The following is a 27,360-nucleotide window of genomic DNA, read 5'->3' on the forward strand; positions in this document are numbered from 1 at the left end:
TAAACCATCCCAACCTTTATCCACTGCAGCTGCAGCTTGAACTTAATGCCACACTGCTCCAATTTGTATAGCAGCCTTTCATTTGCAACAGTATCAAAAGCTTTTCTGAAATATGAGTATGATGTCAAAATCAATTTTTGCATCCAGTTCCTATGTTACTGTGTCATAGTATCCAATCAGACTGGTTAGACAAGATTACCCCTTATCAAATCCATGCTGTGACTACTGCATAACTACATTCCTGTCTGGGTGGTCCTGCATCACTTAGCATTAGCATTAGCATTAGGATCAGTAGAGGCATTTGATGCGAGAAAGCAAGCTTATGCAGCATCAGCCAAAAAAAAAATAAAATAAAATAAAGTAAAATAAATAAATAAAAAATAACCACTTCCACTTCACCCCTCTGTTCGTTCGAAATACCTGTCCAGCTGAGCCTTAAACTTATTTAAGCTATCAACTTCCACGACAAGGGATGGAAATCTGTTCCACCTACCAACCACCCGCTGGCTAAAGGCAAATTTCCGCACATCTATCCTATATCTGTCTTTCCTCGATTTGAATTTATGCCCTCTCAGGTGATTATTCTGAGCAAGAGGAAGAATCCCTTCAGCATTGAGCATGCTCAAACCATTCAAGACTTTGTACACTTCTATCAGATCACCTCGCTGGTGCCTAGTCTCCAGACACTGTTATTCGCAAAACTTAAGCCTTTCTTCGTAAGAGCACCCCTTTGTTCCATTCACTAACCCTGTTGCCCTTCTCTGTACTTGTTCCAGCAGCTCTACATCCTTCTTGAAATGAGGTCTCCAAACCTGCATACAGTACTCTAGGTGTGGCCTGACCATTGCCTTATACAACGGAATAATCCCCTCCTTATCCCTGCTAGAAAAATTCCTATATATCATTGACAATACACCATGAGCTGCTCTTGCAGCCCGTCTGCACTGCTCAGAGAACTTCATATCTGCCTGCACAACCACCCCCAGGTCCCTTTCATTCTCTACCACTGTTAGTGTAGTACCACAGAGTTGATACGTTGCTCTGGGGTTGCTGTTTCCCATATGTAGTACTTTACATTTGTCAATGTTAAACTTCATTTGCCACCTCTCAGCCCATCTCCTCAACCTTTCCAGATCCTGTTGCAGCAGCATAGTGTCAGTAGTGTCCTTGACAACCCTGCCAACCTTCGTATCGTCTGCAAACTTGGACATTAAGCTTGATATACCATCATCAATATCATTTATAAATACAGAAAACAATAAAGAACCCAATACTGAACCCTGACGGACTCCACTGATAACATTAGTCCATGATGAGCAGTGTCCATTAATTACCACTCTCTGTCTTCTCCCCCTCAACCACCCCTTTATCCATAGCAGCAATTTGCCTCCAATGCCACACTGCTCCAATTTGTGCAGCAGTCTTCCATGTGCAACAGTATCAAAAGCTTTTCTAAGATCCAAGTATATAATATCCAAGTTATTCCCTGCATCCAGTTCTTTTGTAACTGCATCATAGTATCCAATCAAATTGGTCAGGCAAGACTTCCCCTTAACAAAACCATGTTGTGTCCGAGCTATAAGTGAAGTCTTGTTTAGATGATCCTGCAGTGCTTCTTTAACCAGTGCCTCCATTAATTTTCCAGGAACAGAAGTTAAACTCACAGGTCTATAATTACTTGTGTCAGCCTTTGATCCTCCCTTGTGAATTGGGGTCACATTTGCACATCTCCAGTCCATGGGTACCTCCCCTGAGTGCAAGGAAGCTCTCATAATTATGGCTAAGGGTTTGCTTACTTCCTTTGCTGCCTCCTTTAATATAACTGGATAGATCCTATCCACCCCAGGTGCCTTTCTTGTGTTTATCTTCAACAATTTCTCCTCCACTTTACTCTCAGTTATTACAAGATTCTTTAGCTTACTGCTAGAGTTGAGTACACCTCTGGCATTCCCCTCGCTGAATAACTCCTCATGTGTGAATGTTGATGCAAAATATTCATTTAGTTTGTTAGCTACCTGAGCAGGGTCATCAAAAGTTGACCCATCGATATCAAGTGGACCAATCTGATTCATCCCCTTCCTTCTAGAGTTTACATAAGTAAAGAACTCTTTGCTGTTTTTCTTCGCATCCCTTGCCAAGGATCTCTCGTAATCTACCTTCGCCTGCCTAACCTCCTTTGTAACTTGGTTACAGATCAACTTGTATCTATCATAGGCTTCTGTGCCACGTGTTAATTTGTATGTATCCCATGGATTTTTCTTCTCGGCCATATGCCTCATTAGTTCATCTGACATCCATTTAGGCCTAAACCTTGAACAATATTTCTTAGTTGGTATGTAAAGCCTAGTAGCTTCCAAGATAAGTTCTTTGAATGCTTCCCATTTTGAATTTGCTGTTGGTAACATCATCAGTTGATCCCACTGTATAGAATTTAAATACTCTCTCAGTCCATCGTAGTCGCCTTTACGAAAGCAATACCCTTCCCTTTACCCCTAATGGTAGTTACCTCTTTGAGTAACTCCCACTTCAGAACACTGTGATCACTGCCACCTAGTGGTTCATTTATCTGCAGATTCTTAATGCATGAAGAATCACTACTGATAATCAAATTAAGAGTATTACTCCCTCTAGTTGCCTCCCGAACATGCTGATGTAGAAAACAATCATCCAATAAATCCACAAAAGCCTTGATAGTGTGTGAAGGACCAGCCCCCAAATTCCAGTCAATATCTGGGAAATTAAAATCCCCCATTATAAGACTCTCTGATTTACTGGCCCACTCTATTTCTCTGTACAGTTTCTTATTATACTTATCAGAGTCATTAGGCCTATAGCACACTCCTACTCTCAATTTTGATCTCCCAATGCTTATGTCACACCAAACTGACTCGACACTGCACTGTCCAGCGATGTTGACTGGCTTCACTTCCTTGGATTTTGTGTTTCTTAACTAATAGCATAACTCCTCCTCCCTTCCTATCCTGTCTATCCTTTCTGTAGACATTGTACTCCCCAAATTCCAGTTCTGCATTCCTTATATCTGTGTGACACCACGTCTCTGAAATCCCAACAATATCTGCCTTTGATGTTTTGAGCAATACCTCAAATTCATCAAATTTATTTACTAGACTCCTAGCATTGGTGTACACGCAAGTATACATGCACCTGCTCTTCCTCTTAGCCACCCTAACACAACCCATGTGTTTACTTGTACCCCAATGATTCCCAGCAGTCTCTGAAATATCCTGCATCTTATTTTCCAGGCTGCTGCTCATTCCAATAGAAGGAGTGCAAGAATCACTTTCTCCTCTGCCAGTGGCTACTGTTAATCTATTAGTCCTTGTATCCCCCCAATCTTCAACCAGCAACTATTATTTTCCATGGAAGAGTAGTAAGGCTAACAGGTCTGTAATTACTCATGTCACCCTTTGATTCACCTATGTAAATTGAGGTATTGAATTGCACATCTATAGTCCAGAGGGACAACCTTAAGACCAGGGATGCACACATAATCACTGCTAAAGGTTTGCTTAGCTCTTTTGCTGCCACCTTTAATTTATCTGGATAGTTTAACCTGTCCAGGTGCCTTTTTTACATTTAGTTTCAATAATTTCTCTTCCAATTCCCTCTCAGTTATCACAAAATCATTCAGCTCCCCCGCCAGAATTTGTCTTACTTCTGGCATCTCCCTCATACCTAAAAAATTTCTCATGTATAAATGTAGATACAAAATACCCATTCAGTTTGTCAACAACCTGCGCAAGAGCATCCATCCTTATCTAGTGGACCAGTGTGAGGTAACCCCTTCCTTCTACTGTTTACATAAGTAAAGAAGTCTTTGCCAGAGATGTCTCAATCTGCCTTAGCTTGCCTAACCCATGCACTTTTCTTTGCTGCCAACAGTCCCATTCGTTCATCTTACATCCATTTAGGTCTATGCCTTGAACTGTAACCCAAGAGAAACGTACCAACTCTGTGGTACTACACTCAGGAAGGTGGAGAATGAAAAAGACGGGTACAGTCTGTCCTCGTATAGCACGATAGTTGCGTTCCTAGAAATCCTCGTGCAATGCAAACTCGTGCAATATAAACAACAGGCCCTATGGGAAAAGTAGGGTTAGGTGCCGACCACCCAAGATTGAACACACATTTGGAACCAAAACATTACTAAACACAATAAATAATCGGGTAATTTTAATTGTTATAAAATACTTACGTATTTTATAACGATTAAAATACGTAATAAAAATAATATTATATTATAATAAAGTATTTTTAGTATTTTTTAATACTAAAAAAGTATTTTTTGCGAATAAAATACGTATTTTATTCGTAAAAAATTTATTATATTAAATAAAATAGTCGTAATAAAATATTTACGTATTTTATAATACGTAAGTATAAATTATAATACATAAGTTGTAATAAAATATTGCTAATGCTTTTGCTTCTATCATAAGCAAACTTGCTTTTTGTTTGATTTTCTATCCAAAGAGATGACAGCCATTCCATCTCTTCCAATTCTTTGTGTCTTAATCTAATGGATTTTAATTACACTTTGAGTTGTTCCCGCTATGAAAGTTGTTTTTATTTTCTCCGCATTCTTTGTAATTCTCGGCGTTGCCTCATTTAGGTCTGTAGCACGTGCAATATCACATGGTCTTTCATTTCGCTCAAAGCGTTTCACAATTTCATATTTTTTCTCTATTGACAGAAGCGGACTGGCCATAAGCCTTACAGGGGAAACCACGGTGAGCCGGAGGCCAGTGTGATTTTGGCCATAAACCGTAGTATGAGGCCACTATAAATTTTCCCGGGTAAGAATTTTTGACCCAGTCCGCCTCTGTTTATCGATATTGCTTTTTTTTTTTTTTTCTCTCTCTGAATCTGCAGTGTCTTAGCCAGGACGCTTCCTTTTCACACCTTTTAAGTATTTTACTAATTTTTAGAGAATAAAGCACAATTACAAAACGAGGAGGCATGCTTGATACACATAAACAAAGCTGCGCGCGTGTAGCAACTGAATAAATAACACCGTAAAGGCCAAGATACACTATTAATTAACACCTCGCATTTTACTAAAGCACATTTTTAGAGGTTACTACCATAAAACAATAAAATCAATTTCCAGTTGCGTTTCTGCTAGTGGAACCTGTTATAAACTGGTAGTAAACTCCATCTAATTGCATTTGCGATTATATCGATAGCTGGAATTGTGTTGGTTTTTACGTTATTATGGTGAAATGTGTTTCCCCTTCACTGATATAAAACACATAAATACATTTTCAGAATCTTCTTCATTCCTATCGTGTTGCGTTCAGTTGGGGTGATTCCGCGTTCGACTGCCATTTCTTGTAAACACAAAGGCGAATCGTGTATAAGCGAATTCGGTTCGTGTTATATAAGATAACGTTCCCCTATTTATAAATCATGTATGATCGAATTCGTGTAATGCAAACACGTGTTATACGAGGACCGACTGTAATTGTGCAGTCAAATTTGAAGTTCTCTGAGAGGGGCAGGTGGGCTGCCACAGCAAGTCATGGAATTTTGTTAATGATATATAGGAATTTTGCTATCACAGACAAGGAGGTGATTATCCCTTTGTATAAGGCAATGGTCAGGCCACACTTTGAGTATTCCGTACAGGTCTGGAGGCCTCATTTTAGGAAGGATATAGAGTTGCTAGAATGAGTACAGCGAAGGGCAACAATATTGGTGAGAGGAACAAAGGGGTGCGGTTACAAAGAAAGGCTTAAATTCTGCAAGCTGCAGCATCTGGAGACTAGGCAGCTGCGAGGTGATCTGATTAAGGTGTATAAGGCCTTGAATGGTTTGAGCAGGCTCAATGTTGATGGGATACTTCCGCTTGCTCAGACTAAGAACCTGAGGGGACATAGATTCAAATCGAGGAAAGACAGTTGTAGAATAGATGTGCAGAAGTTTGCCTTTAGCCAGTGGGTAGTTGATTGCTGGAACAGACTTCCATCTGTTGTTGTGGAAGTTGATAGCTTAAATAAATTTAAGGCTGAATTAGACAAACATTCGGAGTGACCGGATGGGTGAAATGGGAAGGGGTTTTTTTTGGCTGATGCTGTATAAGCTTGCTTTCTTGCATCATATGCCTTAACTAATGCTAACTGTAGTTGGTATTAAAAGCATAGTAGCTTCTAGGGCAACATCCTTGAATGCTTCCATTTAGAATTTTCTGTCGGCAACTTCATCATTTAGTCCCACTGTATAGAATTTTAAAAAAATTGTCTGAGTGCTGGATACTGGATAGTCCCACCATATAGAATTTAAAAACTGTCTGAGACCACTGTAGTTACCTTTACAAAAACAAGAGCTCTTGCCTCTACCCTTGACAGTAGTTATGTCTTAAATTAAATCCAAAATCAGCACAATGTGATCACTGCCACCTAGTGGTTTTTTTTTACCAGCAGATTCTTAATTCATGAATCAGATTGAGAGTGCTGCTTTCCCATATCGCCTCTCTAACTTGCTGAGGTAGAAAACAATCATCCTATAAATCCACAAATGTCTTGCTACTGTGCAAGTGAAAAACCCACAAGGTACAGTAAATAGATATTTATTTAAAGTATACCCAGTATAAAATAAAATAAAATAAAATATTTCAGTAGCTTTCGGAACTCGTGTCCCTTCGTCAACTGACAAATTTGAATACATTACAAGCAAAGTGTGGCACGTTACTCATTCGTCATTGTTGTAGCACGGACGTGTGCTGCCTTGCGCCAGTGATCATCCATCAATAAAACGGTTGTCTCCAGGATTGGATGTATACGCATGCCTTTCTGGCGATTTAATGCCTTAGGGTTGTTCATTATGTTTAGTGACTCTAGCCATAGGCGGTGGCGAAAGTGTCGCGCGTGGTCCACTATCTCAAAGTCACGCTTGGGGTCAAGATCGTGGTTGGTAGCCCAAAAATGTTCTGCAAGCGCGGACTGGCCAGTTTCGGCAAGCCGGATTGCTCTGTCGTGTTCCGTGAGGCGATCCTGGAGTCCGCGCTTGCAGAACATTTTTGGGCTACCAACCACGATCTTGACCCCAAGCGCGACTTTGAGATAGTGGACCACGCGCGACACTTTCACCACCGCCTATGGCTAGAGTCACTAAACATAATGAACAACCCTAAGGCATTAAATCGCCAGAAAGGCATGCGTATACATCCAATCCTGGAGACAACCGTTTTATTGATGGATGATCACTGGCGCAAGGCAGCACACGTCCGTGCTACAACAATGACGAATGAGTAACGTGCCACACTTTGCTTGTAATGTATTCAAATTTGTCAGTTGACGAAGGGACACGAGTTCCGAAAGCTACTGAAATATTTTATTTTATTTTATTTTATACTGGGTATACTTTAAATAAATATCTATTTGTTAAACTATGGACCCCAGTACTCCAGGCCCATTTGTCACTATAGGTACAGTAAATATTTGGGAAAGTCAAAGTCATTCGTTATAAGATATTCTGATTCACTGGCCCACTCTATGTCTGTTAAGTTGTTCATTATACACATCACTATTATCAGGACTATAACACTCTTCTACTCCTATTTTTGTTTTCTCAGTGATTATGTCACACCAAACTGATTCAACACGGAACTGGCCACCCAAGGTGGAGAAGACATGTATGAAGTAATGAAATTTTTGGATATGGCATAAGCATAGTAAGAATACACGTAGCTCCTCGGAATAACTTTTTTTTTTTTTTCAAAAAAATAAAAAACAAAAAATAATATGGCTTCAACAATGTCCTCCCTCCTGCATACACACTGGATGCTCCACTTTAGATTTTGTGCTTCTTAAATAAGTGCTTAACTTCTCCCCCTCCTGTCCAGAATGTAGGGAATACTATTCACATTGTATTCCCTAAATTCCTGTCTAGGTGGTCCTGCATTACTTTTTTAACCAGCAACTATTATTTTCCATGGAAGAGTAGTCAGGCTAACAGGTCTGTAATTACTCATGTCATGTTTGATGATTTCATTAGAATGCACTACCTTTAATGAATATTTACTACCTTTGATGTTCCAGAGGTAGTGTAACACCCCTCTGACTAATACACATTTTACTGGATATGAAAAGCAGTTATGCTCAAGGTAATCAGCACACTACACAGTAAGTAGATCAACCTCATCAAACCAGAATGCAATGGTAAAGGGCTAACAAACTTTCATCAGAGGGGTGGAATAGTTAATGTCATGTCATTCAAAAAAAATGTCAGTACGTGCTATTGTGCAACAATTTAACATCTCTAAATTGACTATTCATAGCATGCTGCAAAAATTAAAGACTGAAGGTGTTCCTGTGATGAATAAACATCCAGACAGCCTCAAAATCCTTACCAATGGGGTAAGGATTTTCTGACAGCGTTAACATCATCATGCCAACTACCTTTAGTAACGCTATCTTTGGAGACGAATGGTAGTATTTTATAAGTACTTCCCCAATTCATAGAAACTGCATTCCATGACTTTTTCTGATAGTTTCAGAGAATAAACTCTTGATTACCAAATCCAATGTACAGTACTGAGTGACATGGTGCATGAGCATCAAAACTAGCCTGTCGATCAATTGAAACAGTACTGGGGAAAGATGATTTGCACTATATAATAGTGCAACTCATTTCTTCTAGTCAAATTTTTTTGTTTCTTTGCCAGACACATTTTTCAGTCTGGAAAATTCTGGTGGGTAATTAATATAACAATTCAGAATTTGTAAAATAATAAGAGGAGTTTACCTCAATATAATACATAGAACACTTCCATATGATACCCTCCAGAAATTAAAATGGAAAAAACGAAAAAAATCGACAACAATTAATACAGACCAATCGTTCGGATGTAGATAATTTTTTAATTTATCGCGAAGCTTCCTAACCTGGGAAAGGTATTTTTGTTTATTCGAATATCAATATTTTAAGGCAAGCTTAACAATATTATGCGATGACTCCAGTGTTAGTTGTTTTATGCCTGAAATTTTTTGATTTAAATTAACCCTGGCAAACTTCAGAACGATGTTGTTTTGACAGCAATATTTTAGAAAAGAAATATGGTAACTTTGGGCCGAATACCTTAGGGTAGATTTAATGTAATTTTGCACCAAGCCATTCAAAAAATCTCCCATAATTGTGCGTATCGATTGTTTACTACTGGAGAGACAGGAAGTGAATGAAATAGTGAATAAGGGTTTAAAAAATGAATTAGATAGTATGAATCAGAGCTGTAATACTCAATACGTTCACGTTGATAATAATATTAGTAAAATAATAAGAGGAGTTTACCTCAATATAGTACGTAGAACACTTCTGTATGATACCCTCCAGAAATTAAAATGGAAAAAAACGAAAAAAATCGACAACTTACCAGTATGTTAGAGTAAAATATAAATAATTAAAAAGCCAATTTAACACAATTTAAATCAATTTAAAACAATCAAAAATCAAATTAACACAATTAAAAGAATCTAATGAAAATATTCAAAACGATTTTCCTTCCTGAAGCTGACAACGCTTTTCGACCGTATGTCGTGATCACAGGAATGAAAATTACCGAATTGGGTTAAACCTGAAACTTAAATAGTGATTATTTGCTTTCGCGCATGCGTGTAAAGGTCCACGCATCGGAGATCAAATATGGCTACCGAACATTAACAGAATTCTCGTGTAATTTAATTTCTACGGTTTCTTCAATTAATAGTCGGGTATAATTACATTGAACGTTAAGTATTTTGGCCTCGTTAAATAAAAAAGTATGTTTTTCGTTAATGGCATGAAAGGCTAATTCTGACACTACTGAACGAGAAGAACGAACTGAGGATTCATGTTGATTTACACGAATATTAAGAGAAAATCGCGTCGAACCTTGGTAAGACGAGTCGCAATCACCGCAAGGCATGTTGTATACCAGATCATTAATTTGTGTTGCAAACGCAGAAAGAACCGAGCGATCGTTCAGTATAGTGTGTAACTTCCGTATTGGCCTGGCTACAATTTTCAATTCGGTATCTTTAAAGAATCTATTAAGCTGTTTGTGCCACTGTTCAACATATGGGACAGAAATAAAGAATTTTTTGATATTACTATTGTTGGTTGGTGTAGTATTTTGTATCCTATCCTTAGCCTGTACCCTAATTCGGTTTATTGTGGCAATGGAATAACCCCTGTTTAAGAACCTGCTAGTTAATATTTGTATTTCTGAGTCCAAAACAGATTCCGTCGTTGAATATTTATAGGCATTTAGAAATTGATTAAAGATAATCAATCTTTTGTAGGTGAACGGGTGATAACTATTATAATGTAGAAGCATACCGGTGTTTGTAGGTTTTCGATAGATGTTAAATTGTATTTTATTCGAGTGCCGGGTAAGCATGAAATTTAGAAAGTTTAATGACTTTGTATCCGTATCCTCCCTTTCCAATGTAAATTTGAGTCTAGAATGAATATTATTGAACGATGTCTTTGATTGCGACTCGTCTTACCAAGGTTCGACGCGATTTTCTCTTAATATTCATGTAAATCAACATGAAGCCTCATTCGTGCTTCTCATTCGGCAGCGTCAGAATTAGCCTTTCATGCCATTAGCGAAAAATATACTTTTTTATTTAATGAGGCCAAAATACTTAATGTTCAATGTAATTATACGCGACTATTAATTGCAGAAACCGTAGAAATTAAATTACACGAGAATTCTGTTAATGTTCAGCGGCCATATTTGATCTCCGATGCGTGGACCTTTACGCGCATGCGCGAAGACAAATAATCACTATTTAAGTTTCAGGTTTAACCCAATTCGGTAATTTTCATTCCTGTGATCACGACATACGGTCGAAAAGCGTTGTCAGCTTCAGGAAGGAAAATCGTTTTGAATATTTTCTTTAGATTCTTTTAATTGCGTTAATTTGATTTTTAATTGTTTTAAATTGATTTGAATTGTGTTAAATTGGTTTTTAAATTATTTAATTATTTATATTTTACTCTAATGTACCAGTAAGTTGTCGATTTTTTTGTTTTTTCCGTTTTAATTTCTGGAGGGTATCATACGGAAGTGTTCTACGTACTATATTGAGGTAAACTCCTCTTATTATTTTACAAATATTATTATCAATGTAGAACGTATTGAGTATTACAGCTCTGATTCATACTATCTAACAATTCAGAATGAATTACAGGTAGATGTATTATTCTGTGGGGATGTTCCATATAGTATGGCCTTGATCCACTGGTCTCTGTGCATGGAACTATAAAATCTGAGACTTTTCATGTACTGGTAGTACATGAAAAGAAGCATGGCTATTGACATGCTTCTCAACACTGTGATTATGGTAGTCCCCATACTTTCAAACATGACAATAAACTGTGTCACAAAGGATAACTTGTGAACTATGATGAAACTCATATTTTGAAGAAAAGAGCATCATGATGATGCCTTAGAGTACATTACAGAGTCCTTAACTCAACAAAATTATGTACAAGGGTTGAATTAGAATGCCATATTTATTCAGCTACCCAAGACCCCTAGGCCACTTGTCCTCTACACTGCTGGAATTTACTTATAATTTGAAGGAAGAACAGAGCACTATACTGGAAGATTTTCAGCATAAAGTGTGGAAAAGATTTACATGTATGTACAATCAAGACCAAAGATGGCATAATCATGTATTAATTTTGTTAATAAACCCATATTGTTTCCTGAATAGAAGGGTGTTCATAAATTTTGGTAAAGCTGAGGTAGAATATATATATTATATACATAGGCATCAAGAAAACACAACGCTTTAATTTTTTTTGAGTAGTGTAATGTCATTTATAAGTTTGTTACCACTAAATAATTAAGACATGGTAGTGTCTTGTACCAGCAAAAACATACAATATATGATCTCAGTGCATACAAGACATTAAAAAAATCAAACTTAACATAAATGCAGCAAATGTTTCTTCAGAGACATTTGCTGCATTTACTCTTCCCTTTAGTATTAGTATTGGCAAATGATGCAAGAAAGCAAGCTTATAAAGCATCAGCAAAAAAAAAAAAAAAACATTCATATCCTCCAAGAATTTGTCTAGTTGTTCCTTGAATTTATTCAAGGAACCACTTCCACAACTACAGATGGAAGAATTTCCACAAGTATACAGACACAGAGAATATGATGGCCAAAACCTCCAAACCTGTATTGTTTGGACATCCCTGCAGACTTATTTTCTGCCAACAATTCACTTCATAGTGTCTATCACAGAACCAGACTGTTCAAATTTCATCACTGGGAAATCCCTCTGGAATAGGAACCATATTTCATTTTAAACTCACATGTACTGCAACAAAAGTGCCAGCAGAGTACTTCATCTTGCTTACAAAATTTTAACACTAAAGTGCAAGACTAACTAAAAAAAAAAAAAAAAGTCATGTGCATTTAATTACACCAAACTCGCAAATGCCAGCCCAAGAACTCAAAACTATTGCATGTTCTCCTGATATATTATATCAGGAGAACATGCAATATCATATTATAATATTGCATGTTTATAATAACATATTCTATTATTAATATTATACATTATTATATTACAGATAATTCATTGCTGTTTTCCTGACAGGTGTATAAGAAAATTATGCTAAATTAATTTCTTTTCTATTCCTCTTTGTAAAAAAAATTGATAAAGTTAGCATGTAATCACAAGTAAAAGTGGAAATAAAACAGTTATATAGGCAGTTCCCGATTTGTGAGTTCCCGGGTTTACGAGTTTTTTTTTTTTTTTTTTCAAGTATCAACAAACCCAAATCGTATCGTGAAAATATCATAACGTGAACCCAATAACACATTGTTTTTTTTTTCATAATTCGTTCCAAGACCTTGGAAGTTGAAAATTTCGCTATATAATTAAGCTATTTATCTCTCTTAAAAAGTCATTTTATAATGCAAATTGTATTAGTTACCAATTCAGATCATTAAAATGCACTACAATTTCATTGTTATCATATGTTCCAAAAATCAATTTTGAATGCCTTTGTGATATTTTTCTAAAGTACATTTCTGGAGGTCACGACCATAAAACAATAAATACAATTTGCACTTTCTGGTTTATTGGGCTTTTCTGTTACTGCAAGCAATTATAAGCAGACAATAAACTTGCTGTTATTGCATTTGCGAAAATACCAATAGCTGGAATTGTGTGGTTTTTTTACGTTATTATGGTGAAATGTGTTTCCTCTTTACTGAAATCTTCAATCATATAAAAAATATAAATAAATTTCAGAATCTTCTCTTCATTCCTTTTTTTTTTTTTTTTTTTTTTTTTTTTTTAAGCTTCATAAAAGTTGTTACCCCATGCAAATTGTGTTAGTTGCAATCTCACTTGAGCGTATCATGTTAGTTAGTTACAATTTGTGCATGTCGTTAAAAAATGCTCATGCATTCTATCATGAAATTATCTTGAAAACAAATACCTCTTGAAGCATTTCTGAAGAAAACGAATCCTTGTGCAACAAACCAACCAGTGCCGAGCCAATAATGAGTGATCAACGAGTGTGCATTTAGTCAATAATGATGAATAATAAACATTCTTTAACATTTGTAAGTCATAAATAATTTCTTTATTATTATAATTTGCCTGATTTTACAGGCTACATTTTCATTTCTTTGGATAAATCAATCATTGTTTAAACAAACTAATTAGCCAACTAATTTCATTATCGAGAATGTAACCATATGTGTATGGGAAATAAATTCCTGCTTAATGAGTTTGCTTTATGAGCGCTCGCTAGAAACAAATTAACTCGTAAAGTCGGGAACTACCTGTACTTGTATAAAAAATAGAATAAAGTGGAAATTATAATCTGTTTGCCTATATACCTCTCTTGTTGTAGCTTATGGAGAAGGAATCTATTAGTTTTTTCCAATTGTCGTCCAAATTTTATTAAGAACTGACACATTTCTTCCTCTTTCTGTTTTAATTGTTCTTCATATGGTATTTTCCACAATGGAGTAACTGCATTTTTTAATCTATAAGAATAAAAGAATGTGAATTACACACATCTTAAATGGCATTACAATCAGGAGAATTTCAAATAAGATAAAATGAAATATAGCAATGGGCCCCTTCTGAAAGTTCTGAACATACTTATTATTTATAGCTTTTGATACTATTTCACATGAATTAAACCAATAAATTGGAGCAAGGGATGGTTTGGTGGAAGAATAATACAGAGGGTGGTTATCAATGGGCAAAGCTCTTTTTGGACTAAATGTTATTAGTGGAGTCCCCCCCCCCAAGGTTCAGTGTTGGCCCCTTACTGTTTATAGTATTTAATAATAATATTGAAGAAGGAATATCAAGCTTATTGTCTAAGTTTACATGTGAGTCAAAGATTGACATAGTAGTTAATAATAGGAATCAAGATTACTATGAATCTAACAGCAACTATGGCTCAATATATCCTATGTTTTATCAATGTTTGAAAATTACAAGAGTTACCTCAGTACTTCTTCATAGGATGACTTCTATCCTCTACTCTCCAGGTCCGATTTAAATAATTTAAAATGCATAAAAACTTCTTTAAAATAATAAAATGTGTTCAACACTCTTAGTACATGAACAATCCAATGCCACAGAATCAGTAGAAAGCTGATCCATTCCTATACTGGATACTTCCTACAGAAGTATCCAGTATAGGAATGGACGTTTAATGCTTGCAAAAGAATTTCAAGATAAACCATGTCGGTGTGCTTGGAAATGTAATCAAAATATCACTTCTGATCAAAGAGAACAAGCCATGAAGGCATTTTGCAACTTGAAGAGTCAAGTTAAGCAAAATATTTTTATACGGGATTCTATTAGGATTGCAACAATAAAAAGACATCGTCCCAAAGATAACACTGAGAAGCCAAGGTCTGAAGCCAAAGAACTGAAGGATCGCCTGGTTCCCAAGATTTTTCATCATGCTTAATTAAGCATACAAAACTTATGCTAAAAATAATAAAAAAAATAAGTGTACTCAGATTCATGCACCAGGCAAAATAGAAATATTAAAACTGTTCTAAGTTTATTAAAACTGGTTCAAAGTACAGAGATAAAAGCTGAATCAATTGAAATTAAATTTTTGGTAATTGGACATAGGCCCTTTCCAGTTGGGGTATATGGTAATATATCCAAGCACTGTAAGATATGTGTTATTGATATTAAACAAGTGGTTTTTTTTTTAATAAGAAAGCCCCAAACACAAAAGGTATTAGAACCTACAGTACTTAGTACCGCGTATTGATTGAGCAGAAAAAGAAAACACCTGCGAGACAGAGTGGAGAGACTTTGTAAGAGTCGAGTCATTAATTACACTGACTGCCCTCTTTTGAATGGAGACAATAAGCCTGAGAGAGGCTTTGGGTTTCACCACTCCATATATATATATGCGAAAAACATTTCATGGTAGGGTAAATTTGTACAGAGTGAGTAATTGCTTAGAAGAAAAGTAAAGCCATGAAAGAAAGAGTAAACAGTCTTTCAGATGCAGAAGAAGAAGTAATATTTGTAATGTGCTTGTGCCAAGCGAGAATAGAAGTCAGGGTTATTTCTAATATAGATACGATCTTGGCAAGAGATATGAGTAGAATTGAAGGTAAACACAGGAACATGACTCCTTTTGGTGAGATATAAGATAGGAATGAGTTTTAGAAGGATTAAAATTAACTAATTCTCCAGTGAGGCAAATTATAATTTGTCTCACTGGAGAATCATGTGGAGAGCAGTATTTAAGGAATTGGGCAAGATAATTCAGGGTTGGGCAACCACAGCAAAGCAGTCAGAGAAAATTAGATACTCAATTGCAAAATGCAGTTGGCAATCCAAAAGCTGGCAGCTTGTTTACAAGACCTTTATGCCAAATATGATCAATGTGTTAGAAATTCAAGAGCAAGGAATAAGAAAATGCAAAGAGGCAACAAAGAGGAGCAAGCTGAGAAGCATAGGTATTGAGAACAAGTGGAGAAATGCCATCAGGACCTGGAGCTTTCTTGGCACCAAGACTGTTCAAAATTCTTCTGACATCCTTTTTTACAGAAGACCAAAGGAGCTGCTGGGTGGAGTGTACTGGAATGCTAGGAGGGAGTTTACCAAGATGTTTACACTCACAAGGTAGTGGAGAATAAAAGAGAACTGGGGTAATTGTGCAGTGAGATATGAAGTTTTCTGAGCAAGGCAGGCTGCCAGAGTAGGTCATGGGGTCTTGTCAATGATATACAGGAATTTTGTGAGCAGGGATAAGGAGGTGATTATCCCCTTGTGTAAGGCAATGGTCAGGCCACAACTTGAGTACTGCATACAGGTCTGGAAGCCTCATTTTAGGAAGGATGTAGAGTAGCCAGAACGAGTACAGAGAAAGGCAACAAGACTGGTGAAGATAACAAAGGGATACTCTTATAAAGAAAGGCTTAAGTTCTGAAAAATTGCAGCTTCTGGAAACTAGGCACCTGCGAGGTGATCTGATTGAGGTGTATAAGGTCTTGAATGAATTGAGCAGGTTCAATGCTTACGGGATTCTTCCTCTTGCTCAGATTACAAACTTGAGGGGGCATAGATTCAAACTGAGGAAAGACAGTTGTACAACAGATGTGCGGAAGTTTGCCTTTAGTCAGCGGGTAGTTGATTGCTGGAACAAACTTCCATCTGTTGTTGTGGAAGTTGATAGCTTAAATAAATTCATTTGGAATGAATGGATCAGTGAAATGGGAAGGATTTTTTTTTTTTTTTTTTTTGGCTGATGCTGTATAAGCTTGCTTTCTTGCATCATGTACCTCTACTAATTCTAAAAGATTGTCAATACAAGAGTTAGAAGAAAAGTGAATGCAAGAAAGTCAGAATTATCTTTAGCTGAGAATGCAACAGAACCGTGAACTTTTAGCACAGGCAGAAGTATAAATGGGCTATACCTGCTAAAGCTGTTGACTGCATCGCTTGCAGCCAACAGCTTCAGCAACAGACCAGAGTGTTCAACTAGCATTTAGACAAGATGGAAGTTTGCAAATCTTAAACAGTTCAAAAATCTAGTTTGAATTGATTAATAACTGCTTTCCAATTGTTTCAACCTTTAGTGTAGGCAGAAAATTAACCTAGAGATTTGTATGTGAACCAACTACAATATGCACATTCTTATCTTGAACAGCCTTAGAATGTTTCTTGGAAAACTAAGGTTTACATTAAGGATGAGATTTTAAGGTAGAATGTGAAATAAAGGATTTCAGGAAATTAAGGAAATAAAAAGTATATTAAGAAAAACACTACTGAGCTTGAAAGTCGGTAAAGGTTACAGGTACAGATGGTATTTACCCCTTTACTAAAAGAGACTGCAAAGAAACTGCCAAACCCACAGGGTTAATTATGAGGTTGCTTTTACATTCAGGACCAATCCAGTGTAATCTTCAGTGTATCACTAATACATGGAGGGGGGAAGACTAAGGAACATATCAATAACTATGGAATGGTTAGTTTAGCCTCAATGGCAGGGAAGGTCGTGTGATCTATGGCAAAGATCATCTTAAGAAATATAATGTCCTAAACTGATTACAACACAGATTTATAAGGAGAAGTATTAATGAAATTCTGATTTACATTTAAATTAAACAAATTGATCAATTTAAATGTAAATTTATCAGGTTGTTTGACTAACCTGATAAATTACTATAATGTGAATACAAGAAACAGCTTTGACATTGCAAGAAATGTCGAAACTATGCAAGAAACAGCTTTGACATTGCAAGAAATGTCAAAACTATGCAAGAAACAGCTTTTTCATCACACTGCAAGTGGCTGAATACATTAAAATGTAGAAAAATTATTGGTAATCAAAGCTGTCAAAATCATGCATTGCCTTTCCTTATTTTACTCCGTCAGTCTTTTAGTGTGTGTCACACATGAAAATTGCTTATTGTTTCTGCTCTGTGAAGTTTTTAAAATTATTTGTGGTTCATATTTTAAAGGAATTTCCCTCCCATTACATCTTCAAAAAGATACCATCCTCAACTCATTGGACTACCTAGAGGAAACTATTAATTTAAAAGTAAAACATACTGTGCTTATGCTCATTGAAAAGGATGAATTAGCAACATCAACCATGATTGCTGTTGCTAATTCAATGGGGTTGGCTGAATCTACTGTGCATACCATAAGAAAAAATAAATACAAAATAAAGTGTGGTAAAGATGTAATTCAATCAGCAACTGCAACTTTGCACCATTTGGATAGCTTGATGAAAGATAAAAATGGAAGCCCTGAATTGAAGACCAAACACAACAACATTTCCTGTTAAGCACAACAATAATTCAAGAGAAAGCCAAGTCTCTTTAAGGATTTAAAGAGTCAATCAGCAACCAATAAAAGTTCAATATTAAGTGAAGTAAATTGAGGCAGCAACAGAACCATATTGTGAAATTTTGCAAGCTATTGCAGAAGGATGTTTACCATGCTGTTTCTTCAATGCAGAACAGACTTCTCTTTTTTAGAAAAGAATGTCAGAAGAACCTTTATTTCCTGCAAGAAATATCCACATCTAGGTTTAAGGTGGCAAAAGCTAGGTTAAACTTCTTTTAGAAGCAAATTCTGAAGGGGATTTAATGTTAAAACCCAAGATAGTATATCACAGAAAGAATCTAATGGCTCTTAAAGGATATATATATATATATATATATATATATATATATATATATATAAAAAAAAAAAAAACTCTTTCTGTTGTTTTGTGATATCAGGACAGATGGGTAACAACAAGGAAGATTTTAAAAGAATGGTTTGCTTCTTACTTCTGCCCTACTGTAGAGCAGCATTTCACAAACTTTTTTAGTCACGGAACACTTTTCATCTCACAATATATTGACAGAATGCTTATATATTTACGGAACACTTACGAAACAAGTTTAGCAGGAGCCCAATATTTTATTACATAAGACATACTGTGCATCAGGAGCATCTTTATTTCCAATACATGTAAAGCCGAAATTCAAATAATTGTCATTACTTTCGTTTTGGTTTTTTAATAGTTGGTTACAGTTGTTTCACTTTGGATTTTTTGGGAACAAAAGGCTGCGACTGTTCATCCTCTCTTTGAAGTGTGATAATATTGTGTGCGTTTTCATTGACCACAGTTGCACTACTAGAAGTAATTTGCTTCTCGTTTTAAAGTTCCTTTTTTCAACCACAAACCCATGGTCATTTATTTTAATAATAGTATTCCGAAATACTGAAAATTATCAAAAAAAAAAATGTAAACAGGGAAGTGAGTTTAGTTATGATATCGGTTTCGCTTCCCCCCTCTCCCTCAACCCGAGTACTCCAGGCTAAATTGCATAAGAATAGCATATTAGATCAATACATTGCTACTTTTTTGTAGATGTCATCTCTACGCATACTTTTCTATGCAAAAGCACGCCAAAAAAGTGTTCTGCAGTCTATTTAACTATTAGTCTATGCCAGTATATTAATAACCAAAAAAAAAAATAATGTTAAAAATTATAATTATACAAAAGTGGTGTCCACTATAAATATGCAAAATTTATTTATTTTATTTTTAATTATTAATTGTGATTTTTCGCGGAACACTTGTTCACATCTCACAGAACACAGTTTGAGAAACACTGCTGTCGAGAAATATTGCAAAAATAATACTGCACACAAAGCATCTTGACAATGCCCCAGGCCACCTAATCAATACAAATGAGAAGTCTGATGATATATGAATTGAATCCCTCCAATAAAATACAACATTGATCCAACCAATGAATTAAGGCACAATCTACACATTCAAGGCAAACTATTTAAAGAAAACATTAGCCCAGGTGATTCACAGAACAGAAAGTTTGGGTAAGATCAATGGATTAAGAATTCTGGAAATTTTACATAATTAATGCCATTAATAAAACAATATGGGAGAATCGTGGGGTGAAATCAATCATTCAGCGAATTTAAGGTGCATAAAATATGGTCAGAAGGAATGTTTTTCAAGGCTTTGATGAACAAACACCAGTAATAATAGACATCATTAAAGTTTCACAAGAGTTGTGGCCTTCCTTGAGTCGAGGAAGGAGATGAGAGGGAGTTGTTACACTCGCATAGTGAAACTATCAAATGAAAACTTACTTGAATTGAAAATGCTGAAAGAAACTGTGAAAAGATGTTTTTCAAGGCTTTGATGAACAAACACCAGTAATAATAGACATCATTAAAGTTTCACAAGAGTTGTGGCCTTCCTTGAGTCGAGGAAGGAGATGAGAGGGAGTTGTTACACTCGCATAGTGAAACTATCAAATGAAAACTTACTTGAATTGAAAATGCTGAAAGAAACTGAAAAGCAGATCTGAAGTCAAATTACAACAAAAAACTCATATGATTTCACCTTAATTGATGAGGTATAGTCAGTTACTGAAAAGATGGATCCTGTGGAAACTAAAGTTTTGTGTTTATAGAAACTTGGATCAAGAAAATGAATGTTACAGGGAAATTTATAGGGAGAAGCAGAAGTCTAGCACTGTACAAAGTACACCAGACAAAGTTTTGTTTCGTAAAAAAGAAAAAAAAAAGTTCATTATTGGCATACCTCCAGTAGAACACACTGCTGGAATGCACATGTTCAGCAAAAACGATGAGGCCATCCCCAACACAGATTCACAGTATATCCATGCAGTAATTTCTTCTTTTTTGACAAATTATTAATGATTTTTTCCCTTTTTTCATAGTATAAATTTATTTTTTATATTTTAGTTTTAATTAACTTTTACAATTTCAGTAAGATTCTATATGACTACAATTATTGCAAAATAATACTGCAGCAGCTGAATTACTGATAAAAAACATTAGTGTCAACCCTTTTTTAGTATGAGCAGCAGCAAATGATGTAAGCTTATACAAAAGCTTCATACCATCCATCCTCTCTAATAATGATTTGTAAATATCAACAGAGCTGTGACACTCAATGAATTCTACAATTGTGTGCTAATATATATAAAAAATAAGAGACTGTACCTCAATGCTCTTTTTGCAGAATGCTTCAGCAAGCCAAACTCCTGAATCCAACTGAACATAAAATTATTTAACACCCTCTCTCTCCTCCAAAGATGCAAAAATGGTTCATGCATCTTTGTCTTAGCTATCAATTTGCGGACGTGTTCACGTCCGCGAATGATAGCTAAGGACCCCTAACCTGACCGACAACAAATCAAACCACCACCACCACATAACCCTGGGTGACAGAAGCCATTATGTCTAATAATAAAAAAATCAATAAAAGGATTGCAGAGTGTAATAGCTAAAAAAAATTAATTAGTTAAAATAATTTTGAAGCAAATTTGAATAACTTCCTTCCTAAAGCGGACTGGGGCTTTTCGACAGTGTCTTGGTCACAGGAGAGAAGTAACATGAGTTAAATGAGTGAAAATTTTAACATAGAGATTATTCAGTATCTTGTGCATGTGCAAAAATGACCAAGAATCACATATGAGATATGGGCAACATACATTAATCGAATTTTCATGCATTTTGATTTTCAGGGTTTCAGCAATTGATACTTAGTGTAGTTGTGCTGTATATTAAGTATTTTGGATTCGCTAAATAAAAAAAAGTGTGGGAAATTTTCACTGATGGCATGAAAAGCTAATTCTGAGACACCTGCCCTAGAACTGATTTTTTTATTATTAGACATAAAGCCTTCTGTCATCCAGGATTACGTGGGCAGTGGTTTGATGTGTTGGCAGTCGGGCGGGGGTCCTTAGCTATTGATCGTGGACATGTCGAACCATTCATGCATCTTTAGAGGAGAAAAGTCATTAAATAATTATGTTCGGTTGAATTCAGGAGTTCGGCATGCTGAAGGATTCTACAAAAGAGCACTGAGGTACAGTCTCTTATTTTTTATATATAAGAATGATTTGTCTAATTCCTAAAATTTATCCAAAATAACCAATTCCAACAACACTGAATGGAAGTTTGTCTGACAATCAACTACCATCTGGATGAAAGCAAATTTCCATTCATCTATCCAGCAGCCATCTTCCTTTATGCCCCTTTATGTATATTGTCTAAGCAAGAGTAAGGATGCCATCAACATTTAGCTTACTCAATCCATTCAAAACTTTAAACATCTCAATCCCATCACAATGGTATCACATCATACATGAAAAGTCAGAACAGCTTATCACTATTACATGTATTCTATGAACCAGAGCTGTAATGCTCAATACATTCTACGCTGACAACAATATTGGATTAGGGGATGGCTGAAGGACAGAAAGCAGACAGCTACTATAAATGGTCATTCTTCAGAATGAGCCATGGTGATAAGTGGTGTCTCTCAAGTGTTGTTTCTGATTTTGAGCAATAAGGACAGAGGAATAAACGAGCATTACAAAATTGAAATTCACAGATGATATAAAGGCCGGAAGGGTGGTTAACAATATAAAACAAATCAACGTTTTTCAGAGTGATTTCGATAGGTTTCATAGATGGCTGGAAAAAATGGCAGTTATATTTGAATGATGCCAAATGTAAAGTTCTATATTCTGGAATCAAACTGGGTGTTTTGATGTTATCAGACAAAAAGGTCAGCAAGCAATGTAACCAGGAAGGCACTTGGTATTTGATCAATGATTTACTACACCTTTGCATTTAGGCAAAAAGGAGGTTACAGTTCCATTATACAAATTAATGGTAAGACTGCATCTGGAATGCTGTGGTCAGGCTTGGAGGCAAGGATTGGGCTGTAATTGGCATATTATTTGGACAATCTATTGTTGTTCCTTAGGAGACTGCTGTGAGACAGAGTATTGCTCGAGCCCAATCTACAATTGACATGATTGGTGGAACATGCATGTCAGTTTGTGCCACTGCTGACTGGTATTTCTTTGTTGCTGCTGCATAGGTATGCATTTTCTTCTTTGCCTCCTGATAAGTGACTTTCTGCTCTACTTTATATTTTTATATAATTTTCCCTGTTTTCCATAGTTTACAGGACTTTGAGTAAGGCGGGTGTGTTGGCCTTGAGAGTTTGGACGATTTGGGGTTTCAGCATCACAGGCAATTTGTGTGCCATATGTGGATCGACGGTTTGGGCACAATATGAGACACAATATAAGAGAGACCAAATTTTTGGCACTTCTAACTTCTGATAGAGTAAGAAATATAGGGTCTTGTTGTTATTTGATTTTTAGGAGCATTAGCAACTAAGGCCATATTGCTCCGGGATATGCAGTGGTCATTCCCTGACCTTTCCGCATCCTCCGTATTTGGTTGTCACGGGCTTGAACCCCGGTCTAATCAAGAAGCGTGTGCTACGCACTGCTGCTCCTTCCCACCTGGCTACGGAGGCACCATATAGGGTCTTACATGGCAGTTGATATAGCTGGCTTTAACACTGGGAGGTAAGTTTGGGAGGTGTATATCAAAAGTAAGGATATTTCGTATAGGAAGAAGTTCACCATCTTTTCTGATCATAATTTGCTTAGCATGCATAACTTTTTGATCTTTCAACTCTTGGGCCAGTTCATCTTCTGAACAAGTCCACTCTGTAATTACTCTTTCGGAGATATTTTGTGTTGCGTGTGGGTAACTTGCATAGGAATATCACCAAAGGTTGAGAGTTTCAGCAGAGATTCAGATTGCTTATGAGTTGCAGTTAGCATTGGCACATGATGCAAAAAAGCAAGCTTATATAGCATCAGCCAAAAAAAAAAAAAAACACACACACACACCCTTCTCATTTCACACATCCACTCACTCCAAGTGTTTGTCTAGTTCTGCCTTTTATCTCTTTAAGCTATCAACTTCTACAACAACAGATGGAAGTTTGTTCCAGCAATCAACCACCCGCTGGCTAAAGACAAACTTCTGCACATTTATCCTGCAACTGTCTTTCCTCAATTTGAATTTATGCCCTCTCAGGTGTTTATTCTGAGCAAGGGAAGGAATCCCATCAACATTGAGCATGCTCAAACTATTCAAGGCTTTATACACCTCAATCAGATCACCTCACAGGTGCCTAGTCTCCAGACACTAATTTGCAAAACTTAAGCCTTTCTTCGTAAGAGCAACCCGTTGTTCCATTCACTAATCTTGTTATCCTTCTCTATACTTGTTCCAACAGCTCTACATCCTTCTTAAAATTAGGCCTCCAGGCCTGTATACAGTACTCAAGGTGTAGCCTGACCATTGCCTTATACAAGGGGATAATCACCTTATCCCTACAATAAAAATTTCTGTATATCACTGACAAGACACCATGAGCTACTCTTGCAGACTGTCTGCACTGCTCAGAAAACTTCATATCTGCCTGCACAATTACCCCCAGGTCCTTTTCACTCTCTACCACTGTCAGTTTAGTACCACACAGTTGATACGTTACTCTGGGGTTACTACTTCCCATATGCAGCTCTTTACATTTGTCAATGTTAAACTTCAGTTGCCACCTTCTCAGCCCATCTACTCAACTTTTCTGGATCCTGTTGCAGCAGCGTACTGTCATTAGTGTCATTAACAACCCTGCTGACCTTCATATCATCTGCAAACTTGGACATTAAGCCTGATATAACATCATCAATATCATTAATGAATACAGAAAACAACAATGGACCCAACACTAAACCTTGGGGGACTCCACTAATAACATTAATCCATGAAGAGCAGTGTCCATTGATTACCTCTCTCTGTCTTCTCCCATTCAACCATCCCTTTATCCATAGCAGCAATTTGCCTCCAATGCCACATTGCTCCAATTTGTGCAGCAGTCTTCCATGTGCAACAGTATCAAAAGCCTTTCTAAGATCCAAATATATGATATCAAAATTATTCTTTGCATCCAGTTTCTTTGTGACCACATCATAGTATCCAATCAAATTGGTCAGACAAGACTCCTCCTTAACCAACCCATGCTGTCTTAGCTATAACTGAAGTCTTGTCTAGATGATCCTGCAAGGCTTCTTTACCCAGTGCCTCCATTAATTTTCCTGGAACAGAACTTAAACTAACAGGTCTGTAATTACCTGTGTCTCCCTTTGATCCTCCTTTGTGGGTTGGGGTCACATTTGCACATTTCCAGTCAATGGGTACCTCCCCTGAGTCCAAGGAAGCTCTCATAATTATGGCTAAGGGGTTTGCTTCCTTACTTTGCTCTCTCCTTTAATATAACTGGATAGATTCCATCCAACCCAGGTGCTTTTCTTATGTTTATATTCAACAATTTCTCCTCCACTTTACTCTCAGTTATTACAAGATTATCTAGTTTAGTAGTTTCAATTAATAAATCACCAGATCTAAGTCTTCTCACCATTTTTGGCAAACCTGCTTTGCTTTCTAATCATTTCTGTGTGAGAAATGGGGACAGAGTATTTAATCATGCATTTGTTTGACAAGGAGGGAGTGGAAGCCAAGAAAAGATGGGCACACCAGTCAGTACACAGTCGTTTTGATTGTGTTGTGTCATGGTCAGTTTCATTTAACTAAGAAAACAATGAGTGCAGAGGCATCAAGGCTCTTTAGAGGGTAATTATCAAATTCCGTAATTTGATCCTTTTAACCCTGAAATAACTCTTTCCACCTAGTTTTCTGACCCTGCTATGTGGAGGCAGGAGTACGTTGCTAGCAGGGGTAGTAGTAATGTTGTGAGCAGAGAAAAATTTATGCATAGCTAGTACTCACCCTAAAAAGACACTAGTAAAATCACTTGGAAACCACTGCTTGGAATTCTGGGTCATGAAACCTTAGAAATTGAACTGAAGTATGAATGCTATATGATATGAAGTACAAATGCTAAAAATATTAACTGTTAGAATAAGGGGTGGTTTCCTTGGGACTACCTTATTCCTACAATGCAGGCCAGCTGTTTTTGGATTTAGTTTCTTATTCACTTTCTCCTCTGACTTCTACAAAATGGCTGTGTAGAAAAACTGTAAAAGTTGATTCTTTGTCAACCAACTCTCTCTCATAATTTTTAAGCCAATAACATCAGGAACTGCAATTGTAACTGCTCCTCCAATTCAACATAGAAGATTAGGAGATGAAGAATCATATTCTACCAACAACAAGAGTTAATGAGGTAGAATAGCAACCTTTTTTTTGGGGGAGGGGGGGAAGGTAATACTGTTGTACACATTGGTACCAATGATATTAAGAACAGATGATCTGAGGATTTACTTAGCAGATACAGAGCAATGTAAATTAGGATTAAATGTGAAAGGCTAAATTTTCTGTTTATACTCCGGCATGACAACCAAGTCAGTAGAGTTTACAATAAATCGCCAATACAAATATTTATCGTATTTAGCAGTCACGGGCTTGACCCCCGGTCCACTCAAGGAATGCGTGCTAGGTACTCTCGCTCCTGCCACTGGGCTACGTCAGGCCTGATATGTATAAGTGATTCCAAGCTATATCTTTTTTAAGCAATCTGCTTAAGGATCACCATGATACTGACTGACTACAGAATTCAGTACTGGACATTTTCTTCTGACCAACCTGAAAGCATCTGGAATTCCATAACAAAACTATATAGAAAAATTTATTTTACAGCACTCAGATTAATGAGATGATGGCAGCCTGTTATCAACAAGTGCTCAATATTTTGCTCTGAGTTCTCCAAGTCTGCTCTGAGTGCCAGTGTTAGGTGACACCGCAGGGTATTGAGCAACAATTGAGCAAGCTGATTTGGCTCTTGTAATTTCAAATTTAGATAATTTAAGTGGCTAGTGATATCAACCAAAAATGCCAAATCACAACCACTTTTGGTGCTCTTATTCCATAATGGGGAGCCTTTAATATCCATGAAGAGTTTCACTTCATCTTTCAGCTCATAGAAGCACTGAGTATGTGCCCTTTGCTTAGCCAGCAAACCTCACAACGATATAATAAATCACCATATTCAGCTTCAAGGTCCTTTAACATCCTATCATAGATGGTGCACCATCAGTAACTGCACTGTTCAGTGTTTCATAGGGTAAATCAAAATCACGTATTGCTGATTTGACTTCAGGAAAGAGATTTTCATCTGTGGTAATCCATGCGAATTGATTTTAAGGCAAGTAAATGTTCTCGTATGTAAAGTTTACAGTTATCCCACGTACAAATATGTCGTATTTGTTATATCTGTTCTTTCATCTCTACAGTTATGGAATAATACACAAATTCTGATGCTGCTTGTTTCAAGGATACATGGATATCGTTAGCCATGTCTTTTATATGATCAGAAACTGTCCTCTGTGATAAACTAATATGTTCAAACAATCTGCTTCCTTCTGGAGTTAAAATTTGTGCAACTGCAACTATACACTCTTTAACAAACTCGCCTTCAATGTATGGTTTCAGTTTCTTTGAAAT

The 27,360-nt window shown here is 36.5% G+C and overlaps 1 protein-coding gene across 4 annotated transcripts in view; it reads right to left on the reverse strand.

Moving 5' to 3' along the window:
* LOC150085768 (tRNA (uracil-5-)-methyltransferase homolog A) overlaps window positions 1-27,360 on the reverse strand; it is a 488,197-nt gene that overhangs the window by 301,439 nt on the left and 159,398 nt on the right. For all 4 annotated transcript variants that reach the window (XM_090374238.1, XM_090374237.1, XM_090374236.1 and 1 more), the window contains exon 6: window positions 13,875-14,024. In XM_090374238.1, the coding sequence (XP_090230364.1) occupies window positions 13,875-14,024 (150 nt within the window). The remainder of the gene's footprint in view (window positions 1-13,874; window positions 14,025-27,360) is intronic.

The sequence above is a fragment of the Mastigoproctus giganteus genome, chromosome 5 (assembly GCF_048544385.1).
Source record: "Mastigoproctus giganteus isolate SK-2022 chromosome 5, ASM4854438v1, whole genome shotgun sequence".
NCBI lineage: Eukaryota > Metazoa > Arthropoda > Arachnida > Uropygi > Thelyphonidae > Mastigoproctus > Mastigoproctus giganteus.